The sequence below is a fragment of the Rattus rattus genome, chromosome 1 (genome assembly GCF_011064425.1).
Source record: "Rattus rattus isolate New Zealand chromosome 1, Rrattus_CSIRO_v1, whole genome shotgun sequence".
In the NCBI taxonomy this organism is placed as follows: domain Eukaryota; kingdom Metazoa; phylum Chordata; class Mammalia; order Rodentia; family Muridae; genus Rattus; species Rattus rattus.
Window position 1 is genome coordinate 157,920,349 of NC_046154.1, and position 26,898 is coordinate 157,947,246.

Here is a 26,898-nt window from a genome sequence, read left to right on the forward strand (position 1 = left end):
TGTTGTACAATATTCATGGTAAGCAAATTTACATGAAAATAAAATAATGTCTATACTATAGCACAAAGTATTTCTTCAATGTAACATTGACCTATGGGCTAGAAAATAACCCCTGCTTATGATATATTTGTTCAGTAACTTTATACAATCAACGTAGAGATCCTCAGCAGATATTAAGTTGTTTCAAGATATGGAGGTATTTCTATTTATACACTCATATCCGAAAAAAGGTAAAAGTATGGTGCTAAACTGCAAGGAGAATTCTGACGATATATGGATCCAATTTTCAATCATGGATACACAGAAAACAATAGCAAAGAAGATCAAAATTAAGATGGAATGAGTAACATGATTTCTACAATGAAATTAAGATATGGATCTAAAGTGAAAAATTCACCTTGGCAGTTGGTTACCCTGAAATGAGATAAAAATGGTCTGGATTAGAGGATGGGCAAGATTTTGTGTGTAGACATTTATGTATCATAGACAGAGTGATCTTTGAATGATGAAATCCTTAGGAAAGTATAACAGCAATCATATTAAGTTTTATGAAGCCTGTCATTTAATCCATTTAGGTTATTGATGCCTGGCATGGATCTTTCCCTGCCTGTTTATATTTTTCCAGCAATGAGTTCCTCTGAAGTAATATGTGTGTATTATTTTCATGGACTCCCATATGATCATTTTCTTGGTAAACCCTTGTGTCCAGACACACAAGAGAGTCCAACTCTGGGATCTTGCAATCTTGGAGGAAATAACTTTGATTCTGCCTGGAGATGAAAATATGTTATTTTATATAATAACTTGTTTTTTTACTGAGTATGGGCATGAAGGATAATGAGAATTCGAACTCTCCAAGGGTACACACACACACACACACACACACACACACACACACACACTCCAAGGGAGAGAGAAAGAGACAGATGCAAACACACACTCAAGCATATATATGCTACACAATGAGACTTAACACTTTAAGACTTAGATCTCAGCTGAAATATCTATTAACATGCTATTTTCCTGGCTTTTTATTTCCTGGTTTTTACAGATGCCAACTCTTATCTGGGTCATTGCAACCTCTTCCTGCCTAAAAGAAACAAAACACCATTTATACCAAGATGGATCTGTGATAATTGGTGCATTTTTCCCTATTTTTCATTTATACCCACTGAAAGAAACAAGAGATTGGGAAACACCTTTTGACATAGAAAATGATTTAAAGTAAGTGTATTAAATTAACACACTCCTTTGAAATATTCATGTGTTTCAGGTTAAGTATGAATTTTAGCACTATTGTATGTATTTCCCATCTTGAGCCTCTGTATCTTCCCTTCCGAAAAGCTCTCTTTAACTATGTTTTCTTATTGGCTCCTTTTGTTCTCTCAATTGTAAGGGTAAGAGAGAGATTTGGTTTCAGAGTTTTATGTTTTATATTATACAATTAAAATTTGTCAACCTTTTCCCTGTGCTCTCTCTAATTCCTCACTATCTTAGCACATGCAATGACATCTCTGTAGTAGAAGAGTTGTTGGTAGCAGCTTGGCACACAAGTTCATGAAAGAAGAATTTCATGAAGAATTTCAGTCATGAGTCTGTTAGAGCAGGTAATACCTTTGAAGTCTGTGACTTTGGATTTCCCCCTCAGGTTCTAGTTTGATAATTGTTGTTTATTTCAGCCTCCTCTGATTTGGGTGCAGTACGGTAAGAACTAGAATTATATGCAACTTCACTTCTGTTTTGTATCTTTAACATTTTGCAAAGATTGAAAGCAAATGTTTTCTACCACTTTGGGTATCATATATTATTAAAGCAGGTTTGGCCTACTAAATCCATATGCTTCCATTATACATTTATTTGATTTTATGGATTATTCATAAGAACATATTCTATATGTCCACTGTGTGCTTTTCCTTAGATCATCTTAAATTTACAGGGATAAAACGTCTGGATAGACAGTTTTTTTTCCAGTTACCTTGGTGAACTTAGTGAGAAATCCCCATGTGCAATTATTTCAAATGAAATAAAATATATTTTGCTACATGCAGGTATTTCTATCACTGTAGGGAATAGTAAAATTAAATATTAGAAATGGAGAAACATAGCATGTGCCCAACTCCGAAGTCAACATGGGGAAATAAAAATACACAATGAATTTTCAGCTCATGGTCAATTGACAGTAAATTGCTGAAATAGCATAGATTCTGGGGAAAGTGACATTGGAATATTTTGCTAACACCTTAGTATGGTGATAATTATCTGGTAAAGTCAGTGGATAGGGAAAAAGACTCAGAAGTGAAATGTGATTAGGTAATGTGGACATCTTTTCATATTTTGTGAGAAATTTAAATAGAAAACATGATCAGATTAATTCAAATTTCACAACTAGGTGAAATATTTCATGTGAACCTCTACATGTCCTAGTTTTTTTTTTTTTTTTAAGTTTTCAAGTAATAATGCTGCACTTGTTTCTGATTTTCCTCTGCAGTGCAGTATCGCCTCCTTAGGTTACACTGTTTACTATGCTGTCTATACAGACAGTATATCAGTAGCAATATCACTAGCATTAGCAAATGATTGCACTTACAGTAAAATAGACTTAAGGACCAAACTCACCAAATACAAAAAAGAAAAGAATGACTTCTTAGGTGATTTAATAGGTCATGAATTAGGGAATTATTATTTTGAGATGATTTTTGCTATTTTCCATGTATAATAAATGTTTGCCTTATATAACACATTTTAAAAATATCTAGATTTGTATAAGATATGTATATGCATAGATATGCATTAACTAATATCTACTAATCTTCAATCATGTTTCTTATTAAATTTGTATAATATAGGCAGAGAGTGTATAGTCAGTTTGAAATAGGATATACCTGACCATCTTTGTCCATTTTCACACACTCTGGTTCTATGAGCACAAGTACAAACATCATACTTACCATGAACACAGAAGTCATGTGCTTAGGTGTGGCTGGCATTATCTACTATAACACTGATGTTTGAAAATTACCTGTTTGTGATTGACCTTTATTTTCTTATTTTTATGTTAATTCACTTTGTAATATTTTATTGAAAGATAAGCATTTTCATATTAAAAATATATTGGAAGCATAAACATCAGTAAGACAAGTTTTGAAACCTCTAGCCAAATGTGCTACACATGAAGTGAAGTTGGAATAATTTTCTGTAGTAGCATTTATACAGCTCTGATATTTCTCAGCAAAAATTTCACTGGTTATGTTATAAGCTAACATATCATTTGGTTAAATTTCAAACCACATAAAAATCTTAATTATTAAAATGTAATATCTATGGTTTAAGATAATTTACATAAAAATAACAGTCAACAGTCAAATAGCAGTCTAATACAACTATGGCAGCATAGTGAAGCATATTCCTTGCAAATAAACAAAATAATTTCTTTTTCTATTAATTTTAAAATAAATTATTTTATTTAAATTTCCAATGTTAACCCCTTTTCCTATTTCCCCTTCAGCAACCCCTATCCCATTCCCCTTCCTCTGCTTCTATGAGGATGTTCTGTCACCCACTCACAAACTCCCTACCTCCACCTGACCTTGGCATTCCCCAGTACTGACGGGCCTTCACAGGACCAAGGGCCTCACCTCCCACTGATGCCCGACAAGGCCATCTTCTGCTACACATGTGGCTGGAGCCATCGGTCGCTCCATGTGTACCCTTTTGTTGGTGGTATAGTCCCTGGGAGCTCTGGGGTGTCTGGTTGATTGATATTGTTGTTCTTTTATGGGATTGAAAACCTCTTCAGCTACTTCAGTCCTTTCTCTAACTCCTGCGCTAGGGACCCCATTCTCAGTCCAATGTTTGGTTGCAGGCATCTGCCTCTGTGTTTGTCAGTCTTTTGTAGAGCCTCTCAGATGACAGCTTTATTAGGCTCCTGTCAGTATGAATTTCTTGGCATGTCCAAAAGTATCTGGGTTTTGGGGCTGTATATCGTATGGATTCCCAGGTGGGGCAGTCTCTGCATAGCCTTTCCTTCAGTCTCTGCTCCACATTTGTCTCTCTATTTCCTCCTGTGAGTATTTTCTTACACCTTCTAAGAAGGACTGAAACAGCCACATTTTGGTCTTCCTTCTTCTTGAGCTTCATGTGGTCTGTAAATTGCACCTTGGGTATTTTGAGCTTTTGGGTTAATATCCATTTATCAGTGAGTGCATATCATATGTGTTCCTTTGTGATTGATTTACCTCACTTAGGATGTTATTTTCTAGTTCCATCCATTTGCCTATGAATTTCATGAAGTCATTGTTTTTAATAACTGAGTAGTACTCCATTGTGTAAATGTACCACATTTTATGCATCCATTCCTCTGTTGAAGGACATCTGGGTTCTTTCTAGCATCTGGCTATTATGAATAAGGCTGCCATGAGTATGGTGGAACATGTGTTCTTATTTTGGATATATGCCCAGGAGTGGAATAACTGGGTTTTAAGGTATGTCTGATATTCTGAGGAACCTCCACACTGATTTCCAGAGTGGTTGTACCAACTTGCAAGACCATCAACAATGGAGAAGTGTTCCTCTTTTTCCACATCCTTGCTAGCATCTGCTGTCACCTGAATTTTTGATCTTAGCCATTCTGACTGGTGTGAGGTGGAATCTCAGGGTTGTTTTGATTTGCGTTTCCCTGGTGACTAAGGATCTTGAACATTTCTTTAGGTACTTCTCAGCCATAGAATATTCTTCAGTTGAAAGTCATTTGTTCAGCTCTATAGCCCATTTTTAATAGAGTTATTTCATTCTGTAGGGTCAAACTTCTTGAGTTCTTTGTATATACTGGATATTAGCCCTGTTTGGATGTGGGATTAGTAAAGATCATTTCCCCATCTGATGTTTGCAGTTTTTTCCAATTGACAGTGTCCTTTGCCTTACCAAAACTTTGCGCTCTCATGAAGTCCCATTTGTCTACTATTTAGTCCCTGATTTTAGTGTGGTTGCTTCAAGTCTTTTTATATTCAGTTTGATTTTGGGTACTGGTTTGATATATATATTGCTTTTACTATGGTTAGTTATGGGCCTTGAATTCTTGATTTTCCAAGACTTCTACCATGAAGGTTGTTGAATTTTGTCAAATGCTTTCTCAGCATCTAATCATGCTTTTTTCCCTTTGAGATTGTTTATATAGTGGATTAAATTGAGGGAGTTCCATTATTGAACCATCTCTGCATCCCTGGGATCAAGCCTGCTTCATCACGATGTATGATCATTTTGATGTGTTCTTGGATTTGGTTTGGGAGAATTTTACTGAGTATTTTGCATCAATACTCATAAGGGAAATTGGTCTGAAGTTTTCTAAGATATTGGGACATTGTGTGGTTTAGGCATAAATGTAATTGTGGCTTCATAGAAAGAACTGGGTAGTGTTCCTTCTGTTTCTACTTTGTGAAATAGTTTGAAGAGTACTGGTATTAGTTATTCTTTGATGGTCTTACAGAATTCTGTGCTAAATGCATCTGGCCCTGGGCTTTTTTTTTTGTTGGCAGATTTTAATCAATGCTTCTATTTCTTTAGGGGTTATGGGACTATTTAGATGTGTTATCTGATGCAGACTTAACTTTGGTACCTGGTATCTGTCTAAAATAATGTCCATTTCAACCAGACTTTCCAGTTTTGTTGAGTATAGTCTTTTGTAGTAGGATCTGAAAATTTGTTGAATTTCCAGTTTCTGTTGTTATGCATTCCTTTTGATTTCTTATTTTTTGATTTAGATACTGTCTCAAGATTGATCTATTTTATTAATTTTCTCAAAGAACCAGCTCCTGGTTTTGTTGATTCCTTTTTTCTTTTTTAACTTGGTTGATATCAGGCCTGAGTTTGATTATTACCTGCAGTTTATTCCTCTTGGGTATATTTGCTTGTTTTTGTTCTAGAGCTTTCAGGTGTGCTGTCAAATAGTTTATGCTCTCTCCAGTGTTTTTTCTTTTTTTGTTTGAGGGACGCAGAGCTATGAGTTTTCCTCTTAGTACTGCTTTCATTGTGTCCCAAAAGTTTTGGTATATCATTCTTTCATGTACATTAAATTCTAAAAAGTCTGTAATTTATTTCTTTCTTGACCACGTTATCATCGAGTAGAGCATTGTGCAACTTCCATGTGTATGTAGACTTTGTTGTTTTGGTTATTATTAAAGAACAACCTTATTGCATGGTGATCTGATAAGATGCATGGAATTATATCAATCTTCTTGTATCTGTTGAGGCCTGTTTTATGACTGGTTACATGGTCACTTTTGGAGAAGGTACCATGAGGTGCTGAGAATGTATATTCTTTTGTTTTAGGATGAAATGTTCTATAAGTATCTGTTAAATACATTTGGTTCATAATTTCTGTTAGTTTCTCTATGTCTCTATTTAGTTTTGTTTTCTATAATCTGACCATTGCTGAGAATGGGGTGTAGAAGCCTCCCACTGTTATTGTGTGAGGTGCAATGTCTGCTTTGTAAAGTTTCTTTTATGAATGTGGGTTCCCTTTCATTTGGAGCATAGATGTCCAGAACTGATATTTCATCTTGGTAGATATTTGCTCTGATGTGTATGCAGTGTCTTTCCTTATCTCTTTTGATAACCTTTTGTTGAATGTTGATTTCTTTTGGTATTAGAATGTCTGCTTCAGCCTGTTTCTTGAGACCATTTCCTTGGAAAAACTTTTTCCAGCCTTTTCTTCTGAGATAGTTTCTGTGTTTGTCATTGAGGAGATTTACTGTATGCAACAAAATATTGGGTCCTGTTTACATGTGCAATCAGTTTAGTCTATGCCATTTAATGTTGATTGAGTCCATTGATATTTTAAAAAAGTGATTGTTCTTTCCTATTATTTTTGTTGTTCGAGATGGAATTATGTTTGTGCAGCTATCTTCTTTTGGGTTAGTTGAAAGAAGACCATTTTCTTGCTTTTTGTAGGGTGTAGTTTTCCACCTTATGTTGGAATTTTCCATCTAATATCCTTCGTAGGACTGATTTGTGGAAAGATATTGTGCAAATTTGGTTTTGTCATCGAATATCTTGCTTTCTTTCTCTACATTAATTCAGAGTTTTGCTGAGCATAGTAGCCTGGGCTGGCATTTTTGTTCTCTAAGGTTCTGAATGATATCTGTCTAGGATCCTCTGGCTTTCATAGTCTCTGTTCAGAAGTCTGGTCTAATTCCGATAGGTCTTCCTTGATATGTTACTTGCTCTTTTTCCCTTACTGCTTTTAATATTCTTTGTTTTGTGCATTTGATGTCTTGATTATTATATGACAAAACGAGTTTCTTTTCTGCCCTAGTCCATTTGGAGTTCTATAGGTTTCTTGTATGATTATAGGCATATCTTTCTTTAGGGTAGGGAAGTTTTTTACAATTTTGTTGAAGATATATAGTGGCCCTTTAAGTTGGGAATCTTTGCTGTTTTCTATACCTATTATCATTAGTTTTTGTATTCTCACTGTGTCCTGGATTTCCTGGCTGTTTTGGGTTAGTTTGTATTTTCTTTGACTGTTGTGTCAATGTTTTCTATGGTATCTTCTGCTCCTGAGATTCTCTCTTCTATCTCTTGTATTCTGTTGGTGATGCTTGCATATATGACTTCTTAGGTTTTGTATCCCCAGGGTTATCTCTTTTTTTGTGATTTCTTAATTGTTTTTATTTCCATTTTTATATCCTGGATGGTTTTGATCAGTTCCTTCACTTCTTTGGTTGTGTTTTCCTGTAATTCTTTAAGGGAGTTATTTATGTCCTTACTAAGTTCTCTATCATCATCATGAGATGTGATTTTAAATCTGAATCTTGCTTTTCTGGTGTGATGGGGTTTCCAGGACTTGGTTTAGTTTGAGAACTGGATTCTGTGGATAGCAAGTAGCTGTGGTTTCTGTTGCTTTCTTGAGTTGCCTCTCTCCATATGGTTATCTCTAGTGCTCCCTGCCCTTGCTGTCTTTGTAGGGAGTCTGTCACTCCTTTGATCCTGGTTATGTCAGAACTCCTCAGAGTCCAGCTGTCTATGTGATCCTGTGATTTCTGACCTTCTGGTTGTGTAAGCGCTCCTTGCAGCCAAGCTTTCTTAGGGTGCTGCTGGAGTGGTTGGAGAGCTAAAGCCCTGTGTTTGTTTGCTCCAGGCACTGGTGCATGCTGGAAGTAACCATTTCAGACTGTAAGGAACCTGTTCCAATTGTTGGATGGGGTTTTCTGTTTCCTTGGTTCCTGTGGAGATACCAGCTATGCTGGGTGTTGGGAAAGCTTTTTGCACTCTCAACTATGATCTTCAGTTTTTCCAAGCTCCAGTTCTCCTGCTTGTGTCTGATCTCCTGGGAGTTGAGCTTCCTCTGTGATCCTTGGTCCTGTGATCTTGGGTGTTTCAGAGCACTTGGGACTCAGGCTCCCACTGGCATTATTATTACTGAGCATGGATATAATGTTAGAAATGGTGAGAAGAAGGAAGGGAGTTCCAGAATAGGAAAGTTCATTGATAGGAAACCTAAAACAGATGTTTAAAATGTTTATACAAATCCACCATAACTGTAATACTATGTATGAGTTTGTAATATGAAAATGAGGAATTTTTCTTTTATACAAGCTAGTTGTCTTTGAAAAATAGTTATGCATCAGAAAGTATGTGCTGTCTACATATGGTCCAATGACATGCCATGAATTTTTTGTACTCACTTTGTCCTTCATTTACACGATCAGCAGAAGTGTAATTTTGTTATTTAAAATATAAAATGGCTCTTAATTAGTATCTTACACAATCTACAATTTTGTAATAATTTGTATTTTTCTTTGTAATACTTTATTATTCTTTTTTTATCTTTATTAACTTGAGTATCTCTTATGTACATTTCGATTGTTATTCCCCTTCCCGGTTTCCGGGCCAACATCCCCCTAGCCCCTTTACCTCCCCTTTTCTATGGGTGTTCTCATCCCCATCCCCACCCATTACCGCCCTCCTCCCAACAATCACGTTCACTGAGGTTCAGTCTTAGCAGGACCAAGGGCTTCCCCTTCCACTGGTGCTCTTACTAGGCTATTCATTGCTACCTATGAGGTTGGAGCCCAGGGTCAGTCCATGTATAGTCTTTGGGTAGTGGCTCAGTGCCGTGGAAGCTCTGGTTGGTTGGCATTGTTGTTCATATGTCTTGAGCCCCTTCAAGCTCTTCCAGTCCTTCTTTGATTCCTTCAATGGGGGTCCCGTTCTCAGTTCAGTGGTTAGCTGCTGGCATTCGCCTATGTATTTGCTGTATTCTGGTTGTGTCTCTCAGGAGAGATCTACATCCGGTTCCTGTCGGCTTGCACTTCTTTGCTTCATCCATCTTGTCTAATTGGGTGGCTGTATATGTATGGGCCACATGTGGGGTAGGCTCTGAATGTGTGTTCCTTCCACCTCTGTTTTAATCTTTGCCTCCCTATTCCCTGCCAATGGTATTCTTGTCCCCCCCTTTTTTTGGTTCTTTTTTTCAGAGCTGGGGACCAAACCCAAGGTCTTGTGCTTCCTAGGCAAGTGCTCTACCACTGAGCTAAATCCCCAACCCTCTTGTTCCCTTTTTAAAGAAGGAGAGAAGCATTCGCATTTTGATCATCCTTCTTGAGTTTCATATGTTCTGTGCATCTAGGGCAATTCAAGCATTTGGGCTAATAGCCACTTATCAATGAGTGCATACCATGCGTGTTTTTCTGTGATTGGGTTACCTCACTCAGGATATTTTCCAGTTCCATCCATTTGCCTATGAATTTCTTAAAGTCATTGTTTTTGATAGCTGAGTGATATTCCACTGTGTAGATGTACCACATTTTCTGTATCCATTCCTTTGTTGAAGAGCATCTGGGTTCTTTCCAGCTTCTGGCTACTATAAATAAGGCTGCTATGAACATAGTGGAGCACATGTCTTTTTTATCTGTTGGGGCATCTTTTGGGTATATGCCCAAGAGAGGTATAGCTGGGTCCTCAGGTAGTTCAGTGTCCAATTTTCTGAGGAACCTCCAGACTGATTTCCAGAATGGTTGTACCAGTCTGCAATCCCACCAACAATGGAGGAGTGTTCCTCTTTCTCCACATCCTCGCCAGCATCTGCTGTCCCCTGAGTTTTTGATCTTAGCCATTCTCACTGGTGTGAGGTGAAATCTCAGGGTTGTTTTGATTTGAATTTCCCTTATGAGTAAAGATGCTGAACATTTCTTTAGGTGTTTCTCAGCCATTCAGCATTCCTCAGCTTTGAATTCTTTGTTTTGCTCTGAACCCCATTTTTAATGGGGTTATTTGTCTCCCTGCAGTCTAATTTCTTGAGTTCTTTGTATATTTTGGATATAAGGCCTCTATCTGTTGTAGGATTGGTAAAGATCTTTTTTCAATCTCTTGGTTGCCATTTTGTCTTAACCACAGTGTCCTTTGCCTTACAGAAGCTTTGCAGTTTTATGAGGTCTCACTTGTAGATTCTTGATCTTAGAGCATAAGCCTTTGTTGTTTTGTTCAGGATATTTTCTCCAGTTCCCATGTGTTTGAGATGCTTCCCACTTTTTCTTCTATTAGTTTGAGTGTGTCTGGTTTGATGTGGAGGTCCTTGATCCACTTGGACTTAAGCTTTGTACAGAGTGATAAGCATGGATTGATCTGTATTCTTCTACATGTTGACCTCCAGTTGAACCAGCACCATTTGCTGAAAATGCTACCTTACTGCTTTTAATACTATTTTTTTTTGTGCATTTGGTATTTTGACTATTATGTGATGGGAGGAGTTTCTCTTTGAGTCTAATCTATTTGGAGTTCTGTAGGCTTCTTGTATGCTTATGGGCATCTCTTTCTTTAGGTTAGGGAAGTTTTCTTCTATGATTTTGTTGAAGATATTTACTGGACCTTTGAGCTGGGAGTCTTCACTCTCTTCTGTACCTATTATCCTTAGGTTTGATCTTCTCATTGAGTCCTGGATTTCCTGTATGTTTTGGACCAGTAGCCTTTTCCGTTTTACATTATCTTTGACAGTTGTGTCGATGATTTCTATGGAATCTTCTTCTCCTGAGATTCTCTCTTTTATCTCTTGTATTCTTTTGGTGATGCTTGTATCTATAGCTCCTTGTCTCTTCCTTTTGTTTTCTATATCCAGGTTTGTTTTCCTGTGTTCTTTCTTCATTGCTTCTATTTCCATTTTTAATTCCTTCAACTGCTTGATTGTGTTTTCCTGGAATTCTTTCAGGGATTTTTGTGATTCCTCTCTATAGGCTTCTACTTGTTTATTTATGTTTTCCTGCATTTCTCTAAGGGAGTTCTTCATGTCTTTCTTGAAGTCCTCCATTTTCATGATCAAATGTGATTTTAATTCTAGATCTTGCTTTTCTGGTGTGTTTGGATATTCAGTGTTTGCTTTGGTGGGAGAATTTGGCTCCGATGATGCTATGTAGTCTTGGTTTCTGTTGCTTGGGTTCCTGAACTTGCCTCTCACCATCAGATTATCTCTGGTGTTAATTTGTTCTGCTATTTCTGACTATGGCTAGGCTGTCCTATAGGCCTGTGTGTCAGGAGTGCTGTAAGCCTGTTTTCCTGTTTTCTTTCAGCCAGTTATGTGAACAGAATGTTCTGCTTTTTGGCGTGTTTTCCTTTCTTTTTTTTTTTTTTTTTTTTTTTTTTTTTTGGAGCTGGGGATCGAACCCAGGGCCTTGCGCTTCCTAGGCAAGCGCTCTACCACTGAGCTAAATCCCCAACCCGTGTTTTCCTTTCATTGGTCTTCATCTGTTCCTGCATGTCCTGTGTCCTGAGTTCACTAGGCAGGTTGCATGGAACAGAAAAGTTGGTCTTACCTGTGGTCCTGTGGCTCAAGTTTGTTCGTGGGGTTTTGCTTTTGAGCTCTCTGTGAGGGCAGCAACCAGGAGGTCCTGCGCTGCCGTTTCCAGGATCCCTCGTGCACCGGGGTCCCATATGGAGTTTGGTGTTTTCCTCTGGAGTCAGAAATGTGGGCAGAGTGTAGTCTCTTCTGGCTTCCCAAGCATGTCTGCCACTCTGAAGATTTAGCTCTCCCTCCCATGGGATTTGGGTGCAGAGAACTGTTGATCCATTCCCTTCAGGTCCAGGTGGTGTCTGGAGTGTAGGGTACCTGCAGCTCCAGTGCCCCTATCTTCTGCTTCCCAGAGGCCGTATATAGTTTCCTACTGGTCCAGGAATGTGGGCAGCGGTGGGCAGCATTCTTGGTCTCTCCCGCTCTGCAGTCTCAGGAGCGCCCACCTGCCCGGGCAGTGAGCTCTCTCTCCCATGGTGTTTGGGAGCAGTGAGCTATGGGTGGGGATCTGCGGGGTTGGGAATCCCATACTTCATTATTCTTATCACATAACTACATAATTGTCACCAACCTTCCTGTTACAAAATCTCATTTGTCATTCTCCACAGAATCTCATACCTCCCAAATTATCTCTCTCAAATTAATGGCCTCCTGTTTTGTTGTTATTAGTTATATTTTATGCACAATACACTTATATACCTACAGCCTGTCAAGCCCATTTAATGTTGCATGTCTAAATTTGGTTTTGGGACTGAGTAATTGGAATTGGATAAGTAATTTGATGCTCATTTCCCACAAATGACTATTTCTCCTGCTTTCAGAAGTTATTAGTTGCCTATTGTCCAAAGTCTATGGGTGAGTCTCTGAGAGTTCTCACCCTGTCAACAAGGTCTACAGGTATTGTTCTAGATGAGTTGTTTTATTTGCATCTATATCGTTGGGGTATTGTATGTATCTTCTCTCTTACCTATAGGGCATGCTCTTTTAGTCATTTGACTCTGTTTTTAGCCCAATGTTAACAATATTCCCCAAAGTTAATAGCAGTATATGCAGTAGATTTTCAGTTTTCTGAGAATGCCCCTACTTGGCTCCTTCTTCTTTGCCCACTTATGTCATTCTTTAGTTATTTGTTGCAATACAAACTTTCTTTTGTGAGCCAAAAGAGGTACAATTATCTTTGAATATATGCAAGCATATTTAGTAATCATTTATGCATGGTTCAGGTTTAAAGCTAAGCCTACTTTGAAAATTGTAGAGGAATAAAGAAAAGGATCCAGTTTGATCATACTGGACTGTGAAATTCTGTGGCCTTTTTTGCTTTTCAGATAACCTTCAGCGAATCAACCTATTTGCCAAACTATGTTTAGAAATGATAAAAATAATATGGAATTAAATGAATCTATTAAAGTATGTTCATAGGAATTATAATTTTGGATATTGAACTAAAGACCAATTTGAAAAATTAGGAATGGTAGTGACACATAGCTTTTTGAACAATAAATGTTGAAAGTATTATTGTTTGACACCACATATGTATATAGATTTACAATCTCAAGTGTAATTTATATTCTTCACTAGATGTCATTGTTGTAAAAGTGAGGGGATGACATATTATATAAAGTAGTTATGTTATAGGAGAGGAACATGAGTTCAGATTTATAGAGCTGGCATCACACTGGGAATTGCAGTACCCTATTACATTGAAGTATTCTTGCAAGGAGATGGGATGATGAGACATAAAAATTCAGAGCAACTCCCTTGGCATATATAAGGATACGTCACAAAACCTGAAGAAGACTGAAAACAAAGTCAGTCAGAGAGACATTATCATCTGCATTTCATGTACAAGCATTGACATGTGTTCCCAACACCAAGATATGTATATATAAATATTCCAGAGATAGATACCCTGATCCAAAGAATACAAATGCAAATATATAAATACATATATTTGCATATATATGTATATATATTTTTCGAAAAGCCAACTGTTGCAACAGATAGATAAAAATTAATAAGTGGGGTCTTTCATAATAAACTGTCTCAGGAACCTGATGTTTTAATGAAGAAACAATTTTTTTTCTCATTTTTTAAGGCTGAAAGCTCAGAAAAGTAGAATGTTTAGTGAAGGATTCCCACATCATTTGAGGGTAGAATTAAGTTATAGTCCCAGATCTCAGGATCATAGAAAGCAAGCTCTGTTGGGCCTGTAGTTAATAAATATGCCACTTTAGTATCTCATCAACCTCAGATGTCATAGCACACCATTTGAATGGAAACATTTAATTGGTAGTTATAAAAGTATGCATCCTGTCAAAACATAAACTTTCAAACTGTACAAATTTTAGATAAACTTGGTCTGAGTTCCCCTTAGAAATGCTATAACACTTGTATGCAGGGTCAAAGTACAGAACTACCAGCTTGTTTTGGCCATGTTATTTGCCATCAATGAGATCAACTGGAACTCCGACATTTTACCAAACACCTCTGTTGGACTTGAGATTTATACTCTGCCACATTATGAAAGGAATATTCTGAGGAATATATTCTACTGGCTCACTGGCTTGAACACCTTCATTCCTAATTACAGCTGTAGACAACAGAGCAAATTAGCTGCAGCACTTACAGGAGTATCATGGCAAACATCTGAAAATATTGCAAGACTGCTGAATATTTACAAATTTCCACAGGTGAGTGAAAGTTATGTGGGTGATGGGCTGCCAGGAGTCTTTTTTTCAGATTGTAGTTATGTACAAAATAAAAAGGAGAGATTTTGATTGCTTAGTGTAAAAGAACAACCACAGAGTCAGAGAAATACACTCCCATCTTTTTTATTTTGAATTATGGTAAATAGAATGAATTGTACAGCCAAAAATTTAAAATCCTGAGTCTCTTCCTTAATTTTCTAAAAATACTCAGAAACTTAAGTTTGTCATTAGGAAGTGTTGAACAGTTTCATATCTATCACTTTAAACTTTTGTTTATGACATAAGCTGTTTTCTTTCTTTTTAAAAAAAATTACAATTCTTGTACTGTATTTCTTTCAGCTTACTTTTGGACCTTTTAATCATGTTCTGACTGACAGAAGTCAATTTCCTTCTCTGTATCATGTGGCCCCCAATGGAGCATCTCTATTTTGTGCTATTGTCTCTTTGATGCTTTATTTCAACTGGACCTGGGTGGGACTGCTCACCACAGATGACCACAGTGGTGTTCAGTTTATATCAGACTTGACAAAGGAGCTGGACAAGAATAAAATCTGTATGGCTTTTGTGAGGACAGTATCTTTGCTAGGGGAAGAAATATATAGTTTGTCACGTAATTTTTGGGTGAATATTCTGGAGTCATCAGCAAAAGTGGTCATAATTTATACAGACATTACTTTTATATTTTTTGAAACAGAAAATACCTACAGAAAGTTCACACTGGGAAAAGTTTGGGTCACAACTTCAAAATTGCTAGGCCCAAAATATTCAGAATATAATATGTTAAGTTTATCCCACGGGATTCTCACTTTTTCACCTCATTATGGGGAGATTCTTGGTTTCACAAAATTTATGCAGGAAGCTACACCCATCAAGTACCCAGATGACAGTTTTCTTCATTTTGTGTGGAGTTTGAGTTTCAACTGCCCACTTTCTGATTGTAAAATCCTGGAAAACTGTATGCCCAATGCCTCTTTGGAATTGTTGCCAGGGAAAATATTTGACATGGTCATATCTGAAGAGAGTTACAATGTATACAATGCTGTGTATACCATTGCCAACAGTCTCCATGAGATGATTCTCAATCAGTGCCAAATTCAACCACAGGCAAACAAAAATAGGAATACCTATTTCCCCTGGCAGGTAATGTACCTTTCGTTGTATTGTAATATTGGCACCATAACTGATGTTTTTAAAAGTCCTAAACTAGTTAGAGTAGATTTCTAATTTTTCTTTCAGTAATCTATTAAAGGTAACATATACTTGGGTACTTAGATATGAAAGTACTCCCATGTCTATGTGGAAGTTTTCATTTAAGAAAACAATTCTTTCTTTGGTAAAAGCAACTGGGATAGGCTCTTTGTAATATCTCTTTAGGAAAATTCAGCTTTTTATGCTCATTCTCACAAAACATGTTAAATATTCCTGTACAACACTAGACATGTTCTGTTCTCTAATCCATTTCTGATTTCACACCAAACCAAATAAACTCACATTCTACATGAATGCTGTCAAAAAAATTCAGAACATAGGAGACAGCTATATTTAAAGAAATTGAGATTTGTTCACGCTATATTCCTTGATCATTAGTATTGCTTAGATTAGATTGTTCTTTAAAACTGACATTTTAGAAACCAAATTATACTTATTTTAAACTAAGGTGTCCTTTGTTCAACATTATAGAAAAGTGATTTTAAACAGTTTTATATTGTGCATTACAGCCAGGAAATAACTTGTGTGTGTAGTTCTACATTCCTAAGAATGTAACTTTTTCATAGTATTTCACATATCTTTTAGCTTCACCCTTTTCTGAAGAACATTCAAGTGATAAATTCTGCTGGTGACCATGTAGTCCTGGACTGGAAAAGGAAGACAGATCCAGAGTATGATATTACCAACTTATGGAATTTGCCAACAGGTCTTTCAGTCTTTGTGAATGTGGGTAAATATTCTCCAAGTTCTCCCCAGGGTCAACGACTGTCATTATCAGAATATATGATTCAATGGCCCATAGAATTTACAGAGGTGGGTGTGTTCCTTATTTAAAAGATTTTAATGCATGTAAATAATGTGTGATTCTGGATTTAGTGACTCTTTGTTGTTTCTTTAGACCCCATCACACTTAACTAAAAATATAAAGAATTGACTGATTGCTCACTCATTCTGGTGGATGTGATTTCAAATATTTTCAATATCATAATTATTTTGTCAATTAAAGCAGGATATGAATTTATAATTTATGGCATCATTGTAACCAAACAGCTGTTAACATGACATAAATTAGAGTTACCCTGGAAGAGGAATGTCAGTAGGGAAATATTTACAAGAACTGTCCTAAGCTAAACCTGTCAGGAGTGGTACAGATACAGCATTTACATAGGAGCACTTTCATTTTGTTTACATACATTAAAATGAGAGAAGTGACATTTGTTCTTTAGTTTTCCAAGAAAGGAAGCTGCAAATGCCATGGTTAATTAGCAAGCAACTATACAGAAGTCTTATATGGTCTCCATTTCAAGTATTTTCTCAGCTTTCTGACTTGAACTCATGTCCTTAATTTTATCAATGATAAATAGTGAGATGGAAGTGGAAGTTGAAATGAGAATTGCTATTCACACATTGCTGTTGGTGTGTTGTTTTATTACAACAATAAAAACTCTAACACAACTGATGTACATAGTTGGGCTTTACTTAGGTGTTTGACAAACAAATCAGCAAAGTGAGAGCAAGCTCCTTTTTTTCTTACCTGTCATTATAAGAATGTAGGCAGTAAAATTAATGTGATGAAAAGATTTTGTGTTTTCCATCAAAGATTGAGGATGAAATCCAAGATTATAGTGATTCATGATAGCATTGGTTTTAGGAATTCAGGAAGATTTCCTCAAAAATCATGAATATGAGCGTAATGGCTGCTGCTGACAGGACTTGATTTCCATTTCCATTTATATGCCAAAAATGATAGCACTCATTTTGAGCAGGTTTTCAAAACTTAGCTAATGGAATGTAGTAAACACTTCTCAGAAATGCCGTGTCATTTGTTTTTATGGTGGCATTAACTCATGCAATGCTGACAGACAGACACATGGAAGATAAATCTCCTCATTTGTGTAGCCAGGAATTTCAGGGACACAATCAGTCTGGAGTTCCAACATGCCCTCCTTAGACTTTTTTACAGCAATCTAATATACCCCTTCTTGGCTAGACCTTTAAAAATCTTTACAGACCTTAGAGAATTTTATAGTCTTAAGACCTGACTTAAAACAGAATGTACATGTATATCATGCTACATGAAAATATGGAGGAAAACAGCTAATACCTATAGTTTTAAATATCCAATTTATTAATAAATGATCTGTATTATAAAAACATTCTTTACTTGCACACTGATTAATATACATGCATTTTATACCGCCTATTAAACATATTTCAGATCCCTCAGTCTGTCTGCAGTGAGAGCTGCACTCCTGGATTTAGGAAAGTCATCCAGGAGGGCAAGCTTACCTGTTGCTTTGACTGCATTCCTTGCCAAGAGAATGAGATTTCCAATGAGACAGGTAAATGACAAGACTCTCAGAAGATTTTCCCTCCTTTCACACTGTGCTGACAAATTAATCTATTAGAAAAAATTAGACAAGAGGACCAAATAGTCATTCCTTTACTTCAGTTTAGCAATTTAAATCGCTCCAGTGCATTTTCTTATAAAACAATACATATGAATGATGTACATTTTGATCATTGTAGGTATTCTTGTCTCAAGAAATTAATTTCTCACAACACACATCAATGTTTCACTCCAGCATAGAATTTAATTGGCTATGTTCTGAGTTTTGTCTTCATACTCTTGAAAATATATATTAACTTTTATATTTATTTATTCTATTTATTTACTTTACATCTTGCTTAATGCCCCTTTTCTGTTCACCACCTCCCACAATCCTTATTACCATTCCTGGTGTCCTTCTCTGAGTAGTTGGTGCTCCTCTGGGCATCACCCCACCCTGATACATGAAGTCTCTGTGGGTCTAGTCACATCATTTCTGAGTGAAGCCAGATGAGGGAGCCCAACTAGAAGAACATATGTCACACAATAGCTTTTTGGAGACCTCACACACCCACATAAAGACCATGCTGCACTTCCAATGGACCCACATGTAGGACAGGCTGCACATTTGCTAAATATGTATGGTAAGGCCTTTGTCTAGTTCCTGAGTTCTCTTTCACTGGTGGATCTGCCTCTGTAAGGCCCAAAGGTCCAGGTCAGTTGTTTTTGTTTGTTTTTCTGTGGAATTTCTGTACATTTTGTCCCACAATCCTTCCTGCTATTCTTCCATAAGTGTTCCCAGATTGATTCTACTGTTTCAATGTGGGTATCTGCAACTGTCTGAATCAGCTGCTGGGTAGAGTCTCTCAGAGTCAATTTAGAATCCTGTCTACAAGCATAACAGTGTATCATTAATAGTGTCAGGGATTGGTGCTTGCCCATAAGAGGGGTCTCAAGTTGGGCCAGTTGTTGATGGGACATTCACTCAGTCTCTTCTCCATTCCTGTCCCTGCATTTCTTGTAGACAGAATGCAATTTGGATTTAAGGTTTTGTTTTTAGATTGCTGTCTCTATTGTTCCACTGCATTCCTGCCTGGCTACAGGAGGTTTTGTTTTCAGGTTTCAAATCTCTAATTCTGTTAGTTACAGCTAAGATCACCCCTATTCATTTTGGGTACTTCTCTTTTCCCCAGTATATCCCTTGTACTATCCCTTGAGTCTTTGATCTTAGCCATTCTGATGGGTGTAACATGAACCTCATAGTTGTTTTGATTTGCATTTCTTTGATGACTAAGGATTTTGAACCTTTAAGTGCTTCTCAGCCACTTGAGATTCCTCTGTTGAGAATTCTCTATTTAGTTCTGTACCCCATTTTTAATTTTATTAACTTTTTTGCATTCTAACTTTTTGAATTCTTTACAAATTTTCGATATTAGCCCTCTGTAAGAAGGAAGGTTGCTGAGGATCCTTTCCCAACATTTAGGCTGCCATTATGTCCTATTGCCAATGTCTTTTGCTTTACTGAAGCTTTTAATTCATGAAGTCTCCTTTTTTCAATTGTTTTGCCTTCATCAAGCTGCCCCGATTCTTTTTTTTTTTCCCCCCCTTTGGTTCTTTTTTTCTGAGCTGGAGCTGGGGACCGAACCCAGGGCCTTGTGCTTCCTAGGCAAGCGCTCTATCACTGAGCTAAATCTCCAACCTCTTCCTTTTTTCAATTGTTGATTGTAGAATGTGAGTCATTGGTGTTCTGTTCAAGAAATATTCTCCTGTACCAGTGCATTCAAGACTATTTACTATTTTCTTTCCTCTGAGATTTAGTATATCCAATTTTATTTTGAGGTCCCTGATTGACTTGGACTTGAGTTTTGTTTACAGTGATAAATATGGGTCTATGGGCATTCTTCTACATGCAGGCATTCTGTTAGACCAGGACCATTTCTTGAAGATGGTTTCTTTTAACCACTATTTGGTTTTGGCTCTTTTTCTTAAAATCAGATATCAAGTGTTAGAGGTGTTTGGGTTCACCTCTGACTTTGATTTGACTCCTTTGATGGACCAGTAGTTTTCTATTATGAAACCAGTTTTATCACTATTCCTCATAAGTACAGCATGCAGTCAGAAATGTTTCTTCCACAATTTTTTTTAATGTTTGGTATTGTTTTGACTTTTCAAGATTTTATTTGCTTGTTGCGGTAAAAAATAAGAATGGGTGACACAACCACTAGGCATTTTCTCTCCTGGGCTTCCTCTGACCCAGGCAGTCAGCAAGCCTTTCACTCAGTGTCCTTAGTGATTTGTTGCCATACCTGGCATATACATCCCAATTCCCTGGTGTCCCAGTGCATCCAGCCACCACACACTCTCTTGAATTCAATTAAGTCACCACATGAAAGAACAGACCACACAGTAGCCTCTGATCCAATTTATAAGATATAATTTGCCCATCTAAACAACACAATATCCTATACACACCCATCTCTTAAAACTAGCCATACCAATTTGTATCTATGTGCAAGATTTTAACATCTGCCATCATGTTTTCCCAGCTCCTCCTTGCTCCAACTCTCTCTCTAGTGCTTCTCCCTCCCTTCAAAATTCTATTTTCCTGCCTCCCTTTCTTCTTGTCCAATGACAGGCCTCAATTTATCTTGATTGCCTTCACCTGCATAATGACATCAACCTGCATATTTTTTCTTTGTTTTGGTTTTGTTTGTTTGTTTCATATGTAAGTGAAAATTGCTGTTTCAAGATCTCAAAAGAATGTGTTGGTATTTTGATGGGGTTGCTTTGAACCTGTAGATCACTTTTGGTAAGGTGGCCATTTTTACTATGTTAATCCTACCTATCCATGAGCATGGGAGATCTTTTTATCTTCTGATATCTTCTTCAATTTACTTCTTCAGGGTTTTGAAGCTTTTGTCATGCAGATCTTTCCCATGTTTTGTGAGAATTAGAACAAGATAATTTACATTATTTCTGGCTATTTTGAAGGTTGCCTTTTCTCTAATTTGTTTCTTCACCCATTTGTCATTTGCATAAAGGAGGGTTACTGACTTCCTTAAGTTAATTTTGTAACTAGACACATTACTGAATTACAGAAGAAACTTATAAAAAATTGAATGTGTCGTACATCTGAAACCATGATGAATTTAGACAAAAATCAGTAAACAATGTATTTCTTAAAATTAGATTCATACAACCATTTTGAAATTAAAAAATATTTCATGAGAATTGATGTAAAGACTGAATTAATTTTTGCTGGATAATTTTGTATTCTCACGACTGAAAAGTATGTGTTAACCATATTGCAAAAATATAAACAAATCACTTTGGTAATAAGAGAAAAAAACATGGAATAGTGGAAGACAACAAAAATATGTAGTCTTTTGGAAGGTGGTGTTCTGAATGTTTTGATTGTCAATTTGATACAATTTATGTAATGAAACAAAACTACAGTTTAAAAATACCTTCAAGAATTGGCCTGTTTACAAGCTTCATGGTCATATTTGTGGTTAGCAATTCAGGTGGGTGGGCCTAGTACACTATGTGTGGTATAATCTCAGAGGTGAACCTGAGCTACATGATAAAGCATGTTGAATATCGCAGTACAGGAAGGTTATACAAAACATCACCCCCATGGACTCAACTACAGCCTTCACATCCTACATTGAGTTCCTGCCTGGTTTTCTCAGTGATATATTTATAAGTTGTATGGTGAAAAATAGCCTTTTCTCCATAATTTGCTTTTGCTAATGGGGCTTTAGAAATGAGTAGAAACCTTATCCAGTGAGATCACTTATTTACACCGAAACTAACAAGTGCGCATAGTTGTAATAACAGTCAATGACTTGTAACTATAAAATATATCCGGGTAAAGGAAAAACTTGACCATGCATTCATGACCGAATTCTATTACCCCCAGATATGAACCAGTGCATGAAGTGTCCAGAAACTCATTATGCAAATGCAGAAAAGAGACAGTGCCTCAAGAAAACTGTAACATTTCTGTCCTATGATGATCCCTTGGGGATGGGACTCACAATCATATCTATGGGATTCTCTGCACTCACAGCTCTTATTATTGGGGTCTTTGTAAACTACAGAGATACTGCAATTGTAAAGGCCAATAATAGATCTCTCAGTTACATCCTGCTCATCACTCTCACACACTGTTTCCTCTGTCCTTTGTTCTTCATTGGACTTCCAAACACAGTTACATGTATCCTGCAGGAGAATCTACTTAGACTTCTCTTCACCGTAGCTTTATCCTGTGTGTTGGCCAAAAGCATCACTGTTGTCATGGCCTTTCAGATTACTGCTCCAAGAAGAAAGACAAGATGGTTGCTATTTTTAAAGGCCCCAAATTTGATCATTCCCGTTTGCCTGCTGGTACAAGTAATTTTCACTAGTATATGGCTGGGCACATCTCCTCCATTTGTTGAGATGGATGTTCAATCTGAACATGGATATATCATCATTCTATGCAACAAGGGTTCAGGTCTTGCCTTCCATGGCACTCTAGCCTACTTGGGTGTCATGGCTATTGCTAGCTACATCATGGCTTTTTTGTCCAGGAATCTGCCTGACATATTTAATGAGGCTAAATTTCAGGCTTTCAGCATGCTGGTGTTCTGCAGTGTTTGGGTCACCTTCCTCCCTGTCTACCACAGCACCACAGGGAAGACTACAGTGGTTATGGAAATTTTCTCTATCTTAGCTTCCAGCGCAAGCATTCTAAGCCTAATCTTTGCTCCAAAGTGCTATGTTATTTTGTTTAGATCAGAGAAAAACACACTTCATCAAATCAGGAATAAAGGACATCATAGGAGCAAAATTTTATTTAAGATATAGTTCACATGATTTTTCAACTCAATTGAATATGACTTATTATCTACCACTCCAGTCATCAATTATAAGGCTATAATATGGTGTTCCAAAAATGGCTTTGTGGGTTACGTTCGTCTTACCAGATCTTATATTCTGACTGTGATCTTCTGGAATCACACAGTAAAGAAACCAACTTTCTGAATTCAACTATTCTTTGTCCAGGGCTCAAAATAAATAAATGTGTAATAAATCTTTTGAAACCACTATAATTTGAGATATCATTACATGAACTTGCACTGTTTTTACTCACTTAAATTTTTTTTTCTGTTGAGGTCTGTTATATTTTAATATCATGATTCCTTTTTGTAATTTAATTTTTTAAATTTTATTTTTCTTGGATATTTTGTAAATTTACATTTCACATGCAATCCCCTTTTCCTCCTTTCCCATACTCCCTCCTCCCTTTCCCTGCTTTTATGAGGATACTCCCACTCCCACCTTACCACTCCCACCTCAAAGCCCTGGCATTCCCCTACATTGGGGAAAGGAGACTTCACAGGACAAAGGACTTTTTCTCCTATTCATTCTAGACAATGACATCCTCTGCTACATATGAATCTGGAACTCCATGGTCCCTCTATGTGTACTCATTGATTGTTGGTTTAGTACTTAGGAGCTCTGGTGGGGTCTGGAGAGTTGATATTGTTGTTCTTCCAATGGGGTTGTAAACCCCTTCAGTTCCTTCAACTTTTTTCTCTAACTCTTCCGTTGGGGTCCCCATGCTTACTTCAATGGTTAGCTGCAAGCATCCTCATCTGTATTAGTAGGACTCTGGCAGAGCCTCTCAGGAGACATCCATATAAGGATTCTTGGTATCAGCAATAGTGATGGAGTTTGTTGACTGCATAATGGATGGATCCTCAGGTGGGACAATATCTGGATTAGCTTTTTTTCAGTCTCTACTCCATTCTTTGTAACTGTATTTCCTCCCATGAGTATTTTGTTCTCCCTTGTACAAAGGACTGAAGCATCCACATTTTGGTTTCCCTCCTCTTAAGCTTCATATGATCTGTGAATTTTTCGTAGGCACTCCAAACTTCTGGGCTGATATCTATGTATCAGTAAGTGTACAACAAACACGTGTATTCTTCTTACTCAGAATGATATTTTCTAGTTCCATCCATTTGCCTAAGAATTTTATGTAGTCACTATTTTTAATAGCTGAGTAGTACTCCATTGTGTAAATGTACCACATTTTCTGTATCCACTTTTTGGTTGAAGGAAATCTTCATTATTTCTAGCTATTATAAATAAGGCTGCTACAAATATATTGAAGTATGTATTCTTGCTATATGTTGGAGCTTCTTTTGGGTGTATGCCCAAAAGTGGTATATCTGGGTCCTCAGGTAGGACTATGTCCAATTTTCTGAGTAGTTGCCAGACTGATTTCCAGAGTGGTTGCATCAGCTTTCAATCCCACCAACAGTGGAGGAGTGTTCCCATTTCTCTACATCCTCAGGAGCATTTGATGTTACCTGAGTTTTTGATCTTAGCATTCTGAGTGGTGGGAGATAGAATCTCAGGGTTGTTTTGATTTGCATTTCCCTTAATCTGATAAACAACTTTGGCAAAGTGGCTAGATATAAAATTAACTCAAAGAAATCAGTATAAACAGTATGAAAAAGAAGTTAGGGAAATGACACCCTTCCCAATAGTCACAAATATAAAATACCTTAGTGTGACTCTAACCAACCAAGTAAAAGATCAGTTTGATAGGATCTTCAGTCTCTGAAGATAGAAATCAAAGAATATCTCAGAAGATGGGAAGAACTTCCATGTTCATGGATTGGCAGGATTAATAGAATAGAAATGGCCATCTTGTTGAAAGCAATCTATAGATTCAATGCAATCTCCATCAAAATACCAACTCAATTCTTCATAGAGGTAGAAAGACCAATTTGCAAATTCATTTGGAATAGTAAAAAAACCTAGGAAAGTGAAAACTATTCCAACAATAAAAGAACTTCTAGAGGAATCACCATCCCTGACCTGAAGCTATATTACTAAGCAATTGAGATAAAAACTGCATGGTATTGGTACAGAGAAAGGCAGGTAGATCAGTGGAATAGAATTAAAGACCCAGAAATGAACCCACACATCAATGGTCACTTGACCTTTGACAAAGGAGCTAAAACTATGTAATATAAAAATGATAATATTTTCAATAAATGGTGTTGGTTCAACTGGAGTTCAGCATGAACAAGAATGCAAATTGACCCATTCTTATTTCCTTGTACAAAGCTCAAGACCTCCACATAAAACCAGATACACTGAAACTAATAGAAGAGAAAGTGGGGAAGAGCCTCGAACACATGGACACAGGGGAAATTTTCTTGAACAGAACACAAATGGCTTATACTCTAAGATCAAGAATTAACAATTAGGACCTCATAAAATTGCATAGATTCTGTAAGGCAAAGGACACTGTCAATAGGAGCACCAGATTGGGGAAAGATCCTGACCAAATCCTACATTTGATAGAGGGATAATATCTAGTATATAAAAGAACTCAAGAAGTTAGACTCCTGAGTATCAAATAATCCTAATACAAAATGGTGTGCAGAGCTAAACAAAGAATTGTCATCTGAGGAATACTGAATGGCTGAGAAGCAGCTAAGGAAATATTCAATATCCTTAGTCATCATGGAAATTCACATCAAAACAACATGAGATTCCACCTCACACCATTCAGAATAGAATCATGATACTTTATGTCTGAAACCATATGATAATTCTAACTCTTTTCCTCTATTTCTTCCTGATTTAAATTGGTATGTTTGACTAATGGTCTTTTTACTTATAGAACAGATGCAATTCTCCATATCCTGACCATGGGTCTTTATGTTTTTTGGTTTTTTTTGTTTGCTTTTTTTTTGATGGTGTGAACTTCTGATCTTGTCAGTTATGACGAATTTCACATAGTGTGGTTGTAACATTAGGCTTTCTTTCACATTATTATCACTACATTGCACATTTTCAAATCTTGTTTCATTTTTCTTTCTTTTTAAAAATTATCATATTATTTATATCCCATATGTTGCTTCCCTCCTGTTTGTCCCTTCCAGATTTCTTCACCACATCTCTCCTCCCCTTTGTCTCTGAGACAGTGCCCCCTTGGGGGGGCATGCCCCTTCTCTGGATTATCAAGTCTTTACAGGATTCAGAGTGTCATCTCTCTCTGGGGCCAGCTTGACATCCAGTCTTGGAACATATTTGTACCAATGTCCTCAGACCAGCAAAGGTATGCTCTTTTGTTTGTGGCTTAGTCTCTGTGAGCTCTCAGGAAGCAGGGTACTTGACAATTTTGGTCTTTCAGTGCAGTTGCCATCACCTTAATTTCCTTCAGTCCTTCCACTAACTTTTCCATAGGGGATCCTGAACTCAGTCTAGTATTTGGATATCAGTATCTCTGTCTCAATCAGCTGATGGTAGAGCCTCTCAGAAGACAGCCATGCTAGACTCCTGTCCATGGGCTCAATTCTGAAATGGGTCTGTCACTTGTCAGCCTTTTCTTCAGTATCTGCTACATTTTTGTCCCTGAATTTCCTTTTGATAGGAACAATTCCAGGTCAAAAAATGTTGGAGGAGGTTTGATGTTCCCACTTCTCCACTGTGGACCATTTTTAAATACTGGAGGAAGACTTTTCAGGTTCCATCTCTACACTGTTCAGCACTTTGGCTAATTACCCACATTAGATCCCAGGGGCTTCTCACATCCCAGGTCTCTGTAATTCTCTGCAACTTCTCCCAACTCCCTATCATACTCACCCAGCAACTTCACATTTCACCTCCTTCTTGACCTTTCTGCCTTCTCTCCTGTCTCCTCACATTTATAAGCTTGCCCCCTTTGCCCCTCCCTCTCTTCTGACCCTTCATGTTTACTCCTTCCATCTAATGTGATTATTTTTTACCCCTTGTAAAGGTAATTGAATCATCTTAACTTTGAATTTCCTTCTTCTTAATTGTTTTTCAGTCTGTGGGTTATATCA

At 37.1% G+C, this 26,898-nt stretch overlaps 1 protein-coding gene across 1 annotated transcript; it reads left to right on the top strand.

Moving 5' to 3' along the window:
* The first annotated feature begins 1,012 nt into the window (after positions 1-1,012).
* LOC116889882 (vomeronasal type-2 receptor 116-like) lies at positions 1,013-22,873 on the top strand. The gene is made up of 6 exons (XM_032890706.1): positions 1,013-1,224; positions 14,175-14,466; positions 14,824-15,624; positions 16,279-16,506; positions 17,912-18,035; positions 21,945-22,873. Exons 1-6 carry the CDS (start codon positions 1,013-1,015, stop codon positions 22,871-22,873), a joined length of 2,586 nt encoding a protein of 861 aa, XP_032746597.1.
* The last annotated feature ends 4,025 nt before the right edge of the window (positions 22,874-26,898 follow it).

What these genes read in the sequence shown, in the direction of transcription:
- LOC116889882 (XM_032890706.1), top strand. Translation starts at nt 1,013, where the DNA reads ATGCTATTTTCCTGGCTTTTTATTTCCTGGTTTTTACAGATGCCAACT. An exon ending in ATATTTACAAATTTCCACAG is followed by an intron (nt 14,467 to 14,823) that starts GTGAGTGAAAGT and finishes TATTTCTTTCAG; the next exon opens with CTTACTTTTGGACCTTTTAA. An exon ending in GGCCCATAGAATTTACAGAG is followed by an intron (nt 16,507 to 17,911) that starts GTGGGTGTGTTC and finishes AACATATTTCAG; the next exon opens with ATCCCTCAGTCTGTCTGCAG.